Source organism: Helicoverpa zea, chromosome 31 (genome assembly GCF_022581195.2).
Source record: "Helicoverpa zea isolate HzStark_Cry1AcR chromosome 31, ilHelZeax1.1, whole genome shotgun sequence".
Lineage (NCBI taxonomy): Eukaryota > Metazoa > Arthropoda > Insecta > Lepidoptera > Noctuidae > Helicoverpa > Helicoverpa zea.
Window position 1 is genome coordinate 7,997,212 of NC_061482.1, and position 16,777 is coordinate 8,013,988.

At 37.1% G+C, this 16,777-nt stretch overlaps 1 protein-coding gene across 1 annotated transcript; it reads left to right on the top strand.

Annotated features, from left to right (window-relative positions):
* Nucleotides 1–387: 387 nt before the first annotated feature.
* LOC124645211 (mediator of RNA polymerase II transcription subunit 23) lies at nt 388–13,980 on the top strand. Its single transcript, XM_047184993.1, has 18 exons — nt 388–491; nt 800–843; nt 933–1,177; nt 1,269–1,401; nt 1,520–1,702; nt 2,000–2,772; nt 2,891–3,291; nt 3,524–3,698; nt 4,023–4,192; nt 4,456–4,574; nt 5,152–5,339; nt 6,547–6,727; nt 7,283–7,428; nt 7,553–7,776; nt 8,119–8,358; nt 8,744–9,188; nt 9,323–9,529; nt 11,992–13,980. Exons 2-18 carry the CDS (start codon nt 802–804, stop codon nt 12,128–12,130), a joined length of 4,011 nt encoding a protein of 1,336 aa, XP_047040949.1. The 5' UTR covers nt 388–491; nt 800–801; the 3' UTR covers nt 12,131–13,980.
* The last annotated feature ends 2,797 nt before the right edge of the window (nt 13,981–16,777 follow it).

Consider the following 16,777-nt stretch of genomic DNA (forward strand, 5'->3'; position numbering starts at 1 on the left):
CTTACGCATATAATATATCTATGCATTTTTTATTTTCAATTTCTGGAAAATCTTAAGTGGCCCTTGATTTCGAGTATCGTCGATATCGATAAAATTTCTGTTCGGCACATTCCTGGCTGCGCTTGACAGTTAGTAAAGGCCGCCCGGTATGCGGTTTGAAATAGAATGAAAATGGACATGTTGATAAAAACTTTGTCGTCTTGTTTCTTATAATACGAGTTTTCATTTGTGAAACCAGAATGATGCGGCATCTGATTCTTGCTAAAATATTGTCTATTGATGCAATGATTGGTGCTCATTAATCTCAGGTGTCAGTCAACTGTCAGTTTTATTTGACATATAAAATGTCAGCCAGCCCATCCAAATCCAGCCAGCCATTTGTTTGAGGCCATTTCGTTGTGTTGTCCATTTTACATTACAGAAGACTTCATTGTTTTTGTGTATTACTGTGATGCTTTGTAGTTAATAAAGTTGTTTTAAAGTTTATCGAGGTGCGTTTAAAACTTCTCTTTGATCTGCAAAATCTTCAGAAGTATTATTAAATTGAAAATTTTAAAATTATATAGTATTCCTTACTTGTATGATCAAATATTATACGTATTTGAAGATGAATTTTAGTTTTAACACGCATACCCATATTCCCTAATTGCTTTTTTAAAACTGTCCTGACAGTTGCATTTTTTATATAGCATCTTAAGGACCTTTTGATAACTTGATAAGTGAACTTTTAGAATACCTTATAATTCTTAAGTTTGTTTATGAGCCTCCTTGGTATTAATAATATCGTAAATAATTACAGAGATGGGTGACTCTCAAGTAGCAAATATAGTCAGCGAGATTTTGGTGAGTTATTTATTACTTAAACAAAACATAAAATTTTTTTAAACTAGCATATGGGAAGATTTACTAAAAATCTTATTTTCTGTTGCTAGCGAGTTGAGGCGGTTGAGGAAGCCTTTAGTTGCTTCCTGGTACATAAGCCGGAAGAGGAAAATGAAACGTTAGCAATGTACCAGAAGAGGCTATGTGGCGTGATGACAAACCTGAGCGCAGAGCTACAGGAGTCTGCATTGCGCCAGTACTTGACGCCGGCTGCAGTTCTCACCAACAGATACAAAATGAAACAACTGCTCGGTCTTCTAGAGACACTGGTCAATACTAATGTTATTCAAGCAAGGTAATTAATATCCCAAGAATGTCATTATCAAATATTGCAATTGGGAAGTAAAGTAGTTGAGTTATCCTCAATTTATATATTGTTCTTGCAGAATGTTATGTGATTGCATTTTGACCAATGAAAAACTAGTCTACAAAAATGCAGATTTTTGGATTGAAAGCTTCAATTTGATCAGAAGAATTATTGGTGGTGTTGATTACAAAGGCGTCCGGGAAATAATGAAGGTAAGTACTCATTTTATTGCTTCTATATCTTTGACTTGGCATTCATATTCAAATTTAACTTTTTCTTTAATTACTATTTTTACTTTTTGTGCTGCTTTTAACAACAATGTTATTACAGGGTTGCAGAGAAAAAGCACATACCTTACCAGTTAGGTTAAATTCCAGTACAATGCCTCAGTTGAAAGCATTGTACAATGTTATAGAATATATCTTCGATCGGAATGCTTCTTTGCTGCCAGCATACTTTATTGTTACCGAGATTCAGAAGGATTATCCTGGGAATAACCACTGGCCTCACTGGGTAAGTTACAATATTTCTTGCTGGTGTAATCTTACTACTGCGAGGAAGCCTGGCGCTCACCACAATTGTGCCAAATGATATTGTTCCTCTGTACAAAACAAATAAAAATATGCACACTGCGAAGTAAATTGCGTTTTAAAAAACACTGGTGATTTTGCATTTATATTTAATTTGTGCTACTTGAGGCGAAAGCAAGATCCGCACATGTCTTCTTGTACTGCATACTCACTTTACGCAAACACTGTTGATATAAGCTAGAATAATAAAATTGTAACAAATATCTTACTTTGTTTTCAGCAATTAGCTAAACTTCTGTCAAGTTTTGTGGAAAGTTTCAAACCTTGTGCTCAAATGGTGTCTATAATTGGACATTCACAAATGTTGCCAGTTGTTGAGTTTTCCGGCTATGCTGATCATCTAGTTAACCCATGGCGTCTAGACCCCACAACATTAAAATTTTCACTGAAGGGTAATTTGCCATATGATGAAGAGCTTCTAAAACCGCAAATAGCATTATTGAGACATGTCTTACAACAGCCTTATTCCAGAGACATGATGTGTTCAATGCTGGGCTTGCAAAAGCAACATAAACAGCGCTGCATAGCACTAGAGGACCAATTAGTCGAACTCATGATACTTCCCATGGAAAAGAGTGAGCAAGAGAATGAAGATGATGAAATGTCTTCATCACATTGGTGCTGGCTTCACTTATCGTCGCAGGTCATATACTTGATCCTCATTGGTTTCGCGTCATTCCCCAACATAGTGATGGGGCTCCATAACAAGTTGATTGGTCATGACATGAAGAAAGGGCGTGACCATCTTATGTGGGTGTTACTCCAGTTTATATCTGGAAGTATTCAAAGAAATCCGTCTTCCAACTTTCTGCCAATAATCAAACTCTATGAACTTTTGTATCCTGAAAAAGAACCATTGCCCGTGCCAGACTGCACCAAGGCCCACAGCACACATCAGATGGCTGTAGTATGTATTTGGATGCACTTGCTGAAAAAAGCTGAAACTGAACACAAGACGATGACCATGCCGCAAAATTTAAAAGTACAGTATGAGTATGTGTTGTTTATTCTTTTAGAGTAATAGTAGACAATTTCTTTTGCCCAGCAAACTTTTTTCTGTTTTTTTTTTTCTCTGTATGAATTGAATAATAATAAACCAATTTAATCTCAGGTTTCTTCAACATCTGATGACTTCAAATAATACACCTACATTGATGGGCTCTGACTATCGCATAGCACTGCTATGTAATGCTTATTCAACCAACCAAGAATACTTCGCCAGGCCGATGGGAGTGATTATTGAGACACTATTTGGGAACCAGAAACCCATGCCTAATGGGAATCCAACCACTCCTTTGCCTAATGTACCCTTGTCGATGTGTATTTTGGACAGCCTGACATTACATTGTAAGATGTCATTGATACACTCGATAGTGACTCATGTGGCCAAGTTAGCCCAAAACAAAAGCAACATGCCAGGCAATAACATGATGGCGCCGGCCTTAGTTGAGACTTACAGCCGGTTATTAGTCTATACGGAAATAGAGTCTATGGGCATTAAAGGATTTATACGTAAGTAATGTTATTTGAATATAAGCTGCATATGAAAACGAAATATCTACCGTCTTACCACAAAAACTTTTTAACGTCAGTTTAAGACTTGTCTAAAAAAAATGACAAATTATGACGTTGACATAAGGTTCATTTTGGAGACACATTTTTTTTAGACAAGTGTAAAACAGTTGTTAAAGTTTTTGTATTAAGGCCAATTATGTTTATTAATTACGTACATTGTCTATTTTAGATCAGTTGCTGCCGAATGTATTCAAATCTCACGCTTGGGGTATATTGCATAACTTACTGGACATGTTTTCGTATCGCATTCATCATGTGCAACCACATTATAGAGTGACACTTCTGTCTAACATACACTCTCTGGCTGCTTACCCGCAAGCCAATCAGACGCAGTTGCAGTTATGGTAAGCATATTTCAATCTACATAAACTCGTTGAAAATACCACAATGTAAATCCACCTACATAGTTTTAAATTCTGTATTAAAGTTTGCCTGAGATTGTTCTGTTCTTTTGACATCACTTTCCTGTATGTTCAATATTATAAAGGTGAAAAGTTTAATCAGTTGACCGTACACATCTCAAGAACTACGTCTTATTCAATAGATTTCTGTTTAATCGATAAAGCCTATTTATGTATCGCCGTCCGAAAACAGTAATTGTATGTATAATCTAAATTGCTGTTTTTTAGGTAGTCTAAAATTTACAAGTTAATTAAATAAAATTCCAGTTTTGAAAGCACAGCGTTGCGTCTGATAACGAGCTTGGGTAGCTCCGGTGTTCAGCTGCAAATGTCCAGAGTGGTCTCGGAGCCGAAGTCTCTCGTGTCTTCCGAGAGTGAGGAACTGAACCGAGTGCTCGTGCTCACTCTGGCGCGAGGCATCTACATGACTGGCGCAGGTATGTACATTGATGATCATCACATCACACCTTTATATCACATCTGATGACACTATCATATTACATGACATCACACGCTGTCACATCACATCGTACTATTACATTACGCTTATATTATAATTACTGTGAAAATTGGTGGTGGCAACTATAACTAAGATAAAGGTTACCTTTTATGGCCAAGTTTCCCAGCAAAAATCTTATTCAACATATTATACTGAGTATTACTGAGCTTCAAAAATAAAATATGTACTGTTTACTAACAGGCAGCGACGGAGCGGCAGTCAAGGAACTCCTGACCACTATAATGACGAACACACCACACATGTGGTCACAACACACGCTTCAATGCTTCCCGCCGATGCTCGTTGAGTTTTTCGCTCAGGTAAGTTGTAACATTAATAATTTTAAACTGGTTAATTAACGTAGAGCGTGTTAAAAAAAAGGCAAAAATACCGACCAAACGTGAATCAGACTCGCAGCGAGCTAAAATGCGAGTGTTCCAAGGATGAGGAACGTTACCTGTAACTCGACCTTCATAATCCTTCTTTAGAACTCGCCCATGTTTTACCGAACTTTTAACAGATGTCTAAAGGATCCCGAATGCCTCGGTATAGTTCGGCCATTCAGAGAATGCGTTCCTGACACGTCGCGATTGAACTGACGACGTAACTACATTCATTGATTATTGATATAATAATGTTGTTTTAATGCTCCTCAATTGTTAAAACGGTAAACAACCAGCAAAAATATTTTTATCGTAACTGCAACGCCATTGCAAAGTTACGTCGTCAGTTCAATCGCGACGTGTCAGGAACGCATTCTCTGAATGGCCGAACTATAGTTCTAGTAACTGATTATGCCTACCGTAAGTTACTTGACCTACAAGAAGGCGCCTGATCTACCTGCCTTGAGGCATCTCTGCTCTTTCCCTACTTTGTGTTAAAAGCGTACTGTTTCAGAACCCAGCCCCGAAAGAGAACAAGCAAGTGCTAAAGAAGTCGGTGGAGGAGGAGTACCGCAAGTGGACGTCGATGGCTAATGACAACGATATCATTTCGCACTTCTCAGTGCCCGGCACGCCGCTCTTCCTCTGTCTACTGTGGAAGATGATATTCGAGACCAACAGGATCAACCCCGTTGCTTTCAAGTGAGTGTATGTCCACGGTTTTTTTTTTATTACCTGCTTTTAGTTCTGTTTGTGTGCCTTTTCAGGGTATGTTGTCTAACTCAACAGAATGCTCCGTTTGGTCGATATTTGCCAAGTTTTTTATCGGTCACGGTATTATGACGTTTAAATAGTACCTACTGATCTACTAGAGCACGAAAAAAACTCTATTCTAAACAAACCGATTCGTTAAGAATTAGATACGCCGTTTCGCAATGCACGACTAACTACATTTAATTAAGAATTGCATTCGAAAATGGTGTAGCAGACTACGTGGAATAAGTATATTATAATTGGAATTCAACAACGGTTTGTACTTGGGTATATCCTTCACAGTTTAATATGCAGTACGTATGAAAACACTTGTCTACTTTTAAACAATATTTAGGTGTGACGTATTTTAAATGATTGCTACGCGAATGTTTGTACCCGACTATCGGTATTAAAAATCATAATAGCTTGCGAAAATACCACAAAGGAACAAAAATAGCAATACTTACGGGATCTGTCGAGCTGAGATTCAGTTTCAGCTCTTTTTTATTACGTGTATTATTATGAAATTATACAGAGTTCCAAGTCTTTATTTTAATATTTGATCAGTAGGTACCTTATCCTGCCTTACCTTTTCGCCTGTATAGGAACATCGAAATTCAATACTTTGTTAATGTAAACTTCTTTATCAAAATAAAGTTTATATTTTCCTTTATGCCTATAATAGTAGCCTTTACTATTATTTTCTGCTTAGCGAAATAATATTGAATTATGTATCAAACGTTAGTTTACAAACGTGGTCGCGTTTCGATTCTGCAGGTAAAACGATAGAAGACTTGTAGCAAAGCCACGTGATCCAAAACAGATCGACTCAGCTAAAAAATTTTAACGTGTAATGTATTTGTGTTATTTTATTATCATATTTCCCAAATTAATTTCCATGATTTCTGTCGCACTGAAAGCATTATTCTGTACTTTTATATTATTAACTTATCCACTTTTTGCCTACATAAAGCTCGATCTAGATGCGTATAGGCCACAAATGGGTCGATGACACAACTGTCTTAGCATACTATCTGCTGAAACTTACGCTATTCAATCGTCACAACATCATTGAACAACCAAAAATCTGTTTATTACAAAAGTAAAAACATGTTATTAATCTATGTGCTCAATGAATATTGTTGAATTTCTTCAGAATTTTAGAGCGCATCGGTGCCCGAGCGTTGTCGGCACATTTACGCAAGTTCTGCGACTACCTCGTGTTCGAAGTGACGAACCCGGCGGGCGGGCCGCACATCAACAAGTGTGTGGACGCGATCAACGATATCATATGGAAATACAACATCGTCACCATCGATAGGCTCGTCTTGTGTTTAGTAAGTTTCATACACTATATTTATACTTTTCTGTCGGTGCAAACCCGGTCACACTTAATATTGCAATGTCGTTTCCACGTGGGAGGTCGTCTCGATCCTTTTGTTTAAAGCGCATGGTGTGCAATCACTGTTTAATTTTTCAGAGAAGAGGGGACAATATCTTAATCTTAAATCCTACTAATATTATAAACGCGAAAGTTTGTATGTATGGATGTATGGATGTTTGTTACTCTTTCACGCAAAAACTACTGAATGGATTTTAATGAAACTTTACAATAATATAGCTTATACATCAGAATAACACATAGGCTACAATTTGTAAACATATTGTTCGAAATACTAAACCTGCGCAGACGAAGTCGCGGGCACCAGCTAGTATTATATAAAAAAAAGTACAACTCATGACTTTTATCCATAAGTGCTTGCGCTCGCCCGAAAAATATTGCTATAGGTAGTAACTGTAAACTTCTACCTTGTTCAGCTATCGAATTTCAAGTTTAAAATTTCTACACGCAGTCTGATAAAAATATTTCACATGTATAATTTTCACTTCAGGTACTACGCCCCAACCCCGACGGTAATGAAGGTCAAGTCTGCCTCTACATTATTCAATTGTTACTGTTAAAAGGTTCAGAATTGAGAAATAGGGCACAAGACTTCGTAAAGGAAAACTCACCGGAGCATTGGAAACAAAATAATTGGTAACTACTTATTGTCCTGGGTTAAATATTATGTACAATTGTACCTTCTCCTTCTCTTTTTAGCAGTTTTTTATAATTTACTGGTTGAATGGCTCCCAATTCACTTTATAAATACTTATTTTAGGTACGACAAACATCTAGCATTTCACAGAAAGTACCCAGAGAAGTTTGCTCCCGAAGAAGCGGGCACTGCTTACGGCGGTCCCATACCTGTGTACTTGAGTAACGTGTGCCTCAGATTCCTGCCCGTTCTAGATATAGTAGTACATAGGCATCTGGAGATACCTTCCGTTTGCAAGAATTTGGAACAACTCTTGGAACATCTAGGATATTTGTACAAGTTTCATGGTGAGTTCTTTTGTACTTACACTAGATGTTCTAAAGTATTTCATAGAACGTAGAGATTATTTGTATTATAAATGTAATTTAAATACTTTTATTCTATTTAAATACTGGTATTCTACTCTATAAAATCTTTATATAAATAGAGAAGTATTAAAGTCCAGAAATGAGTAAATAGGCTGATAACTGTGAAAATCTAATTCTTTAGAAAAATTATGTTTCCAAACTCTGGCCAGCCAAGTTTCAACTTCGAAATTTACAAAAGACAGACCCCAAACTGCCTCCCTTCACCACTTCCAATGTATATTTGCTAGCTACCCCTATAAATGTTGTGCTTGTGTTACACAGATCGGCCAGTTACATTCTTATACAATACTCTGCACTACTACGAGTCGAAGCTTCGAGATAAACCGCTGTTGAAGAGGAAGCTCGTGAATGCCGTGTTGGGCTCTCTGAAGGACGTCCGTCCGGCGGGCTGGGCCACCACCGAGACCTTCCAGACGTTCCTAGCTAAGAGTGAAGTCGACGCCACTGCTTGGACCCCGGACCTTAACTATTATCTCACTTTGGTCAATCGGATGGTTGATAGTATCCTTTTTAACAAACCAAAATTTGGAACTACACAACGAATTTACATGTAAATTTGCAATAATGTAGCTTGTATAAACTACATTTTTATCCAGATGCTTGGAGTAGTTCCATCGCGACGCGATAGCTAGTTTACAAACGTGTGTATGTGACAGTTACACCTACTTACTATTTTTCAAATGTTATTGTTAAAAAAATTTTTACAAAATATCCCGTCACGTATTTTACTGATCTCATTTAAACTGTCTTAACAGAGCCGTATATTCTTTTTGTATAGATATTTATTCAATAACGGCTAATAGTTTTCTAAAATACTTAATATGACATCCATAAATATGAATTTAATTCAAAAGTTATCTTATAATATTCCTTAACACTTGAACAGCTATGACCGGCAGCTCCCATTTCCCTAACACAGACTGGCGCTTCAACGAGTACCCGAATCCTTCTGCGCATGCGTTATACGTGACCTGCGTCGAACTGATGTCTCTGCCTCTCGCGCCCAACTTCGTAGGCAATGCACTCTTAGATGTAGTTACCAAAGGCTTCGTCGTCATACCAGCTACGAAAATACAGCTTTGGATCAATGCCATCGGACTCATAATGGCAGCTTTACCTGACCCATATTGGACGGTTATCCACGACCGCATACTAGAACTTATGACGAACAACGAAATGACGGAATGGCCCTATCCGCATACACCCTTTCAGTTGTTCAACCTCACTATCACAAATGATGCCTTGTTGGAGAACAAATATAGTTTAACTTTGGCTTTGGCTCACGCGATTTGGTATCATGCGGGCGCGGGACAAATTATGCAAATTCCTGTGTAAGTATACAAGTATTTACATATAAACGTATCTGCAACTTAATATTATTACTTTTTTATGTTTTTATTAAACATAAAAATTCTGAAAGCGATGTCCAATTGCCTATTGATATTTGTATTTTTTGTATTTTCAGATTCGTCAAAGAAAAGTTATCAGTGGAGATTCACTCCGAGGTTCAGTTGTTGTACCTCTGCCACTTGGTGGGGCCGTTCCTGCAACGATTCAACTCGGACTTGTCGAGAGCGGTGATGGACATCACTATAACATTGTACGAACTGTTGGCGCATATCGACAAGTCTCAGCAGCACCTACAGTACATTGACCCGATATGTGACTTGCTGTATCCTTTTTAAACCGACATAAATTATGATTATTTTTATGACAATGAGCTCATATACTTTGATGGTTGAACAAAACGCTCTTACTGTCTGTACAATCTTCGTTAGCATATTCATATTCCGAAAATTAAAATATACGTTTATTAGTAACTGTTTTTACTAAGTCCAAGCAATACAATATTAACTTACTCACCGACACCGACATAGTCCCCAGGCCGGCGAACAATTTTTTTTTGATACATATACATTTAAGACTTTGTGAGTGAGTCCGACAAACTTTTCGAATGCGCAAATTTTGGTGCCGCTGCGTTTTTTAATGCTTGACTCCTGAAATTGTCGATATGACGTCACTATGGCTCTTCGTACATACACGTTTCATTTTTGGAGATTCGTTTAATAAAGTTAACTAGAGAATGGTGGTCAACTTGTCCGATAAAGATCGTGCTGCGTTTGGAGTGTCCACCATCCTGAAAATGTCGGTATGACGTCACTACGACTCTTCGTGCATATACGTTTCATTTTTGGAGGTTTGTTTAGTAAAGTTAACTAGAAAATTGTGGTCAACTTGTCCGATAAAGATCATGCTGCGTTTGGAGTATCCACCATCCGAAACATGTCGATATGACGTCACTGTGTCTCCCCATACATACATGTCGGACAAATACAACAATGATAGATAATACTATTCTTATTGCAAATATCGACTTGTCCGACAAATGTAGTGAGTCAAATAGTCAGTTCGACAAGAAAATGAGAAAAAAATATTACAATTGGAAGAAGTTTATTCTTTTTGACAATTTCTGACTTAAATATTCACGTGCATTATTTAAGTATATTAAATTGGCATACTACTTAGCAATTTTAATTACTATTTTAGAAAAAGTAGCCTGACTAAGACGTATTGTTGATGGTTTATATTATGTTAAGGAATAATATCCCACATCTATTAATGAACTATATATCAATCAAAAGGTCTTTTTAAGTGCAACATTTTGTCTCAACATACCACTTATCAATTCTTAGTATTTTAGAAGATATAGCCCAAAGAAGGCGTATTATCGATAGGTTTTACTATGTTAGGGAATAATGTCCCATCTCTAGGTATGAACCATATGTCAATCGAAAGATCTTTTTAAGCGCTATATTCCGTCTTAACATACCACTTACCGATTCTTAGTATTTTGGAAGACATAACTGACCTAAGGCATATTATTGATACTTTACATTGTGTTAAGGAATAACATCTCACTTGAAGTTATGAGCCATATTTCAATCAAAAGATCTTTTTAAGCGCAAGGTTGTATTAGCATAACTCCGACAAATTGTTAGTACTTTAAAAGCTAGAGCTTTTCTAAGAATATATTATCGGTAGGTTCTGTCAAGCTAATCCATTACTTCTTTAGTAACAAATTATATATTACTTGAAAAACCTTTCCAAATGAAACATTTCGTGTTAACATACTTCCGACAAATTGTTAGTAGTTTAGAAGCTAGAGCTTATTTAAAATTATAATTATTGATAGATGTTTTCAATTAAATAAATCCCATCTTTAGTAATGAGTTATACATCATTCAAAAGACGTTTTTAAATGCAAAATTTCATATTAAAAAAACTTCGGCGAATTGTTAGTATTTCAGAAGCTAGAGCTTATATAAGATTATTTTATCGATAGGTGTTTTCAAGTTAATAAATCCCTCCTGTAGTAATGATACATTTATCATTCGAAACGACTTTCTAAATGCAACATTAACTATTAACATACTTCACACCAATTGTCAGTACTTTATACCAAATCTTAAAATATATCTATATTTTCCGGACGGTGGACACTCCATATGCAGCATGATCTTTGTCGGACAAGCTTACCACAATTTTCTAGTTAACTTTATTAAACAAATCTCAAAAAATGAAACTTGTATGTACGAAGAGTCGTAGTGACGTCATACCGACATTTTCAGGATGGTGGACACTCCAAACGCAGCACGATCTTTATCGGACAAGTTGACCACCATTTTCTAGTTAACTTTATTAAACGAATCTCAAAAAATGAAATAGGTATGTACGAAGAGTCATAGTGACGTCATATCGACATTTTCAGGATGGTGGACACTCCAAACGCAGCACGATCTTTATCGGACAAGTTGACCACCATTCTCTAGTTAACTTTATTAAACGAATCTCAAAAGATGAAACGTGTATGTACGAAGAGCCATAGTGACGTCATATCGACAATTTCAGGAGTCAAGCATTAAAAAACGCAGCGGCACCAAAATTTGCGCATTCGAAAAGTTTGTCGGACTCATCGTAAGGAAGGCACTCACAAAGTCTTAAATGTATATGTATAAAAAAAAAATTTGTTCGCCGGCCTGGGGACTAACAGCAGAAAAGTGAAAATGAGTTGTATTGATGTTAATGCTACAAATTAAATCAAGAACGAGCGATATTCCTTAACCGGCCATTTAGATATCATATAAAATACATGTTCGTGGGCGACACAATGAAGAACGAGGCCGAGGGCGTGATTCGCAAGCTGCGGCCGGCGCTGCAGATGCGGCTGCGGTTCATCACGCACTTGAACGTGGAGCAGATAAACACCGCCTAGCAGAGCGACTACTACAGCTACACGCCTTCCAGCTCAAGCTCCAGCTCGGAATAGGCGCGTAACTGTAGTCACCACAGACTTACCAACCCCACAGAACTTATAAAGTGCACCTATTTTGTGATCGGACTTTCAAGTGACTAGTTGTGGCTCTTTTGGCAAGCGGCTGTCACTAACGAGCTGGCCAGCCTATATAGTATCTTTGAGTCGACTCTTAACGTAAACAATCTTGTTACGAATTTTGTCATATTCGTCATATTGTGTCGAATTTGTCGTTCGTAATTTGACATGAAAAAAATGACATATAATATTATCAACATTGTTTACCTTTTGTTAAGTGTCTTCTCAAACGAAGTATAGTTCAACTACATCACAGAAAACGACGTTAAGAACTAAACTTAATAGCAATAAGTTAAATTCATATAAAACCAGGTATTTTCCTATTGAATATTTTATTGTTATAAATAGGTTGGTGATAATTAATGATGTTGATGTGACCTTAACTGATTTCTGCAATACCTGCTTTAAATGATGTTGAAGACAAAATCAGGTAAATAGACTTGAAAAATAAGCAATCTTATAGCGTAATAAAATACTTATAGAAATACAAATGAATATATAGGAAATATAAATAAGTGGATGTAAGAAAACATGAAATCTTAAAGTTCTTCAATGCAATAAACAATCACACTATTTTGTAAGTTAAATGCGTTAAGATAATTTTAAAACATCGAATATGAGTTAATAAAGTAAATAGAGTATAACATGAAGAGAGATATCCGTAGTAATACGTCACTACTATACATAGTTTACATCTCAATATCTCGTTTAGGGCCGAAACACAATATCCGGGTTGCGGCGCCTCAACGTTGAAATCGACAGCTTTGCGTTGCAGCATTGCTGCATCGTAAAAAACTAGTATATTAGTAGGGTTACCAGTTCTTCGTGATTGTTTTTACCGTGGATAGTCAAAATTCAATTCCAGTTTAAATGCAATCCGATAAATTGTTATATTTGACTTTAAAAAGCTTATCAGTCTACTTTGTAAGATCTTTCGGAGTCAATAAAAAGATAAATAAAGATAAGTATCGCAACATACGTACTGAACATTGTCACCAAGTATGTCGTCAGAACTCTGTATGTTGTGCCGCAGTGCTGTCAACAAAATTCACGTGAACTGGTGGAACGACGAATTTGGTGGAGCGGCGCCGGCGCCGCAAAGCATTTATGTTTCGACCCTTAAGTTGTCATATATTTATGAGTGAAGCTATTTATTTAAATCTGTATATAAAGTCTGAAATCGTGGAAACGCTTAATCATAGCCAGATCAACACTTAATATTTTAAGTTGTATTTCTTCTAATTAGGAGAATGTCAGTACTCGGTATATTATCTAATTAAATCTAATAAGTATTAAATTACAAAACAAAAAATAATATATGAGAAACTATTTTTGGTACATTGTAATACAAATGTAGCACTGAGGTATCATAATTATGTAATGAATTATAAAGGTACTCTTTTATTCTTAACCAAGTGTTTCCCTTGGTTCTACATGTTGCCACATAGTTATCGAACGACTACTGAACTTGAACAGGTTCAGCTGTTGAATTGTGTATGAAGAAAATTCACTCTCGCTATTATAATAATGTTAAGCGTGTCCAAGTTATTTGCAAAAGGCTTATAACAATGGTGGATTTTAGAAACGTATTAAGTTTGATATAATACCTACTATGTCAATCTTTTCTCTGTATGTCTTGACGATCATTATTAATTTATTGTTGACTCTATTTTAACTCAATTGTATAATATTTATTACGTTAGAGTAAACTTTTTAGTAGTAAGTACATATTACCTGGAATTCTTTACTTTATCCTATTTGAATTTGAAGTTTTTATTACGAATGAGCATGATGCCTAAATATTTAAAATCCTATTAGCATTTTCAATCAGAAAAAATATTGGACATGTATTTTTAGTTTCCATTAAAGGTAGGTATTTGGAACCGGTCGGCTCAGCCTTTGCTTGCGTGGTTCAATAGTCAAAGTCAAAGGATGGAAATGCTGACCTCGTTTACCAGCTCCGTGCGTTTATCGCGAGCATATATTGCTATGCTGTGACGATCGAAGCCTTGGATGGGCGCAACGCGAAGTTTGTATTGTTATAAATCTTATAGAACTAGGACGTCTCAACTCCCCATTCCTGAACTTGTTACTTTAGTGTAAAAAAAGTGAAGTAATCTAAAGTAGCTCTCCATCTGCCTGTCGCGCTTTCACGCCAAATCTACTACGTAGATAGTCTTTAGTATCTACCTGAGAAAGGACATAGAACTTTATCCAGGTGTGGGAACTGTGCAATATTTGTTCTATCCAGCCCCGGATCTAGGGGGGGGGCAAGCCGGGGCCTGTGCCCCGGGCGGCAAAATCAGGCGGCTGCCAAATTCGCACTTCACAGACCAATGGATAACGTGTTGTAGGTTCAGAGTAGTAGATAGATGGATAACTCCTCATTTATTTAACTTTGACCACGGAATAAATAATAGCACAAGTACAGCAATTTCATGGCCATATCAACTTGACCGATACCCTGCACCACTGCACGAACATTTATTATTCACGAGGCGAAGTTTTAGCAAACTAAAACTGATTAAAAATTATTTGCGATCATCTATGAGCCAGGAACGCTTATCGCATATATTTATTTTTATTTAAAATCCTACATCACAGATTACTGTAATGGTTAGGTACCTACTAGGGAATGCAATCCCGACTCGAGATTGCAAATTCGGGATCCCGCGGGATTAGAAATATCAATCCCGCGGGATCCCGGAATTTTCGGGATCCCGTCTAATTTAAAAAAAAATTGAATTCAGATGACTGAAAAAGCTGTATGTCTGATAACTGCTTGTTTGTGATAGTGAGGTTAATTAAAATAACATATTACTCGAAAGAAAATAAAAACCTTTATTCTTTAATCTTACCAACTAAATAATAATCAGGTTGTAAGGAAATTAACGTAGGTAAATTAGGTAATCAAAACAATAAGCTTATTTCAAGGGAATTAGTAAAAAGAGTGATTTTGAAAATGACTCCTTAAAAAACAAAGTGTATTAATAGTTTCATCTGCTAAACGGCATCTAATGTCCGTTGCAATGTACCCCGCTGCTGAGAATGCCCTCTCCGACTCAACGCTGGTTGGCAACAGCGTGGCGAAGCAATTATATGCAAACTGCAAAAATCGCCCCCTTGTTCCTCCACACTCAAGCAAATCCATTTCTTTTTTAATGGTAGATTCTAATTTTTCTAAGCTCGTGGACGTATATACAGGTGCAAAAGGACTTGGTTGTGTGTGTGTTGCGTCACTGAACACTGCCGCCCAATCCCGTCAATCTCGAACGGGATCTCGTCATATGATGCGTCGGGATTGATCCCGAAAAATTACACGAGATCTCGCGAGATCGGGATCCCGCGGGATCGGGATTGCATTCCCTAGTACCTACAGCGCCATCTTAACCTATGGTGCAGGGTGTGCGCATGACCCGGGCGCCTTGCTCGGTCTCAGGGGCGCCATGGGACGCCCCACCACCAGGAAATTTCGATGAAATTACATTTCGATACTGACAAGCAAAGTTTCTAAAAAAGTCGCCTTCGCTTTGTTTGATTGATAATTTTGATTATTTTTTACTTTTAACATTCTCCAACTAAGTGAAAAAATTCTTGCTCGCTACGCTCGCGGCTAAATGACAACGCGGCTGTTTTTCTGATTGTTTATTATTTTTATTGACTCGGTCGTCGGTCATTGATTCAGTCTCTAATCACGTTTTCTTTTTATTTGTACATAATTCCCAGTTTAATTTTTGAGTCTTCAAACAAATAATTTAAAAAAATTCGCGCTCGCTACGCTCGCGGCTACTTGTTGCTTTACAATGTCCTTTATCAGGTACTTTTGTGTCGCGGGCTCAAAAAATTTCGCGCTCGCTTCGGTCGCGCAATATTATACATGCATTGCCTCAATGACTTCATAAGTCAAGTCCACACTGCCTTAACTTTTATAAGTCAAATGCAGTAGCGGCGTAAGCGGGGGGCGGAGGGGACGGTCCGCCCCGGGTACCACATCTCGGGGGGTGCCATCTTGGTCGACACATATCTGCATGACCAGGATGGCGCGGGCAGAAGGGACAAGTCACATTCTTATCTGCGAAGCCTAGGTTCACAACCATTTACTGTTTCATTTTATTTATATTCAAATTTTAAACAAAACTACGACAGAGCATGCGCGAGACATCGAGGCGGTCACCCCTCTCAGTCCGACTGTCACCCCTCTCTTATATGTTTGCTTTATCTGATTACTTAAATTAATTCCTCAAAGTTAGAAAAAAAAAAATCCGCTCGCTTCGCTCGCGGTTCCTTCTTAATTTCTATTTTATTCTGCCCTTGCTTTTTGAGTACTCAATCTAACAAAAATTTAAAGCACCGAAGTAGCAAAAACAACTGGCGCTCGCTTCAGTCACGGTTTATTTTTATTTGTGCTTAATTCAGAGTTAAATTACAGTCCTCAAAAGTAACAATTAAAAAAATTCACTTTACAGTGGTTATTTTTAAGTTGTTTAGGCGCTATTTGTAAGCGTAGGTGGAGGACTTTGGTATCCCACA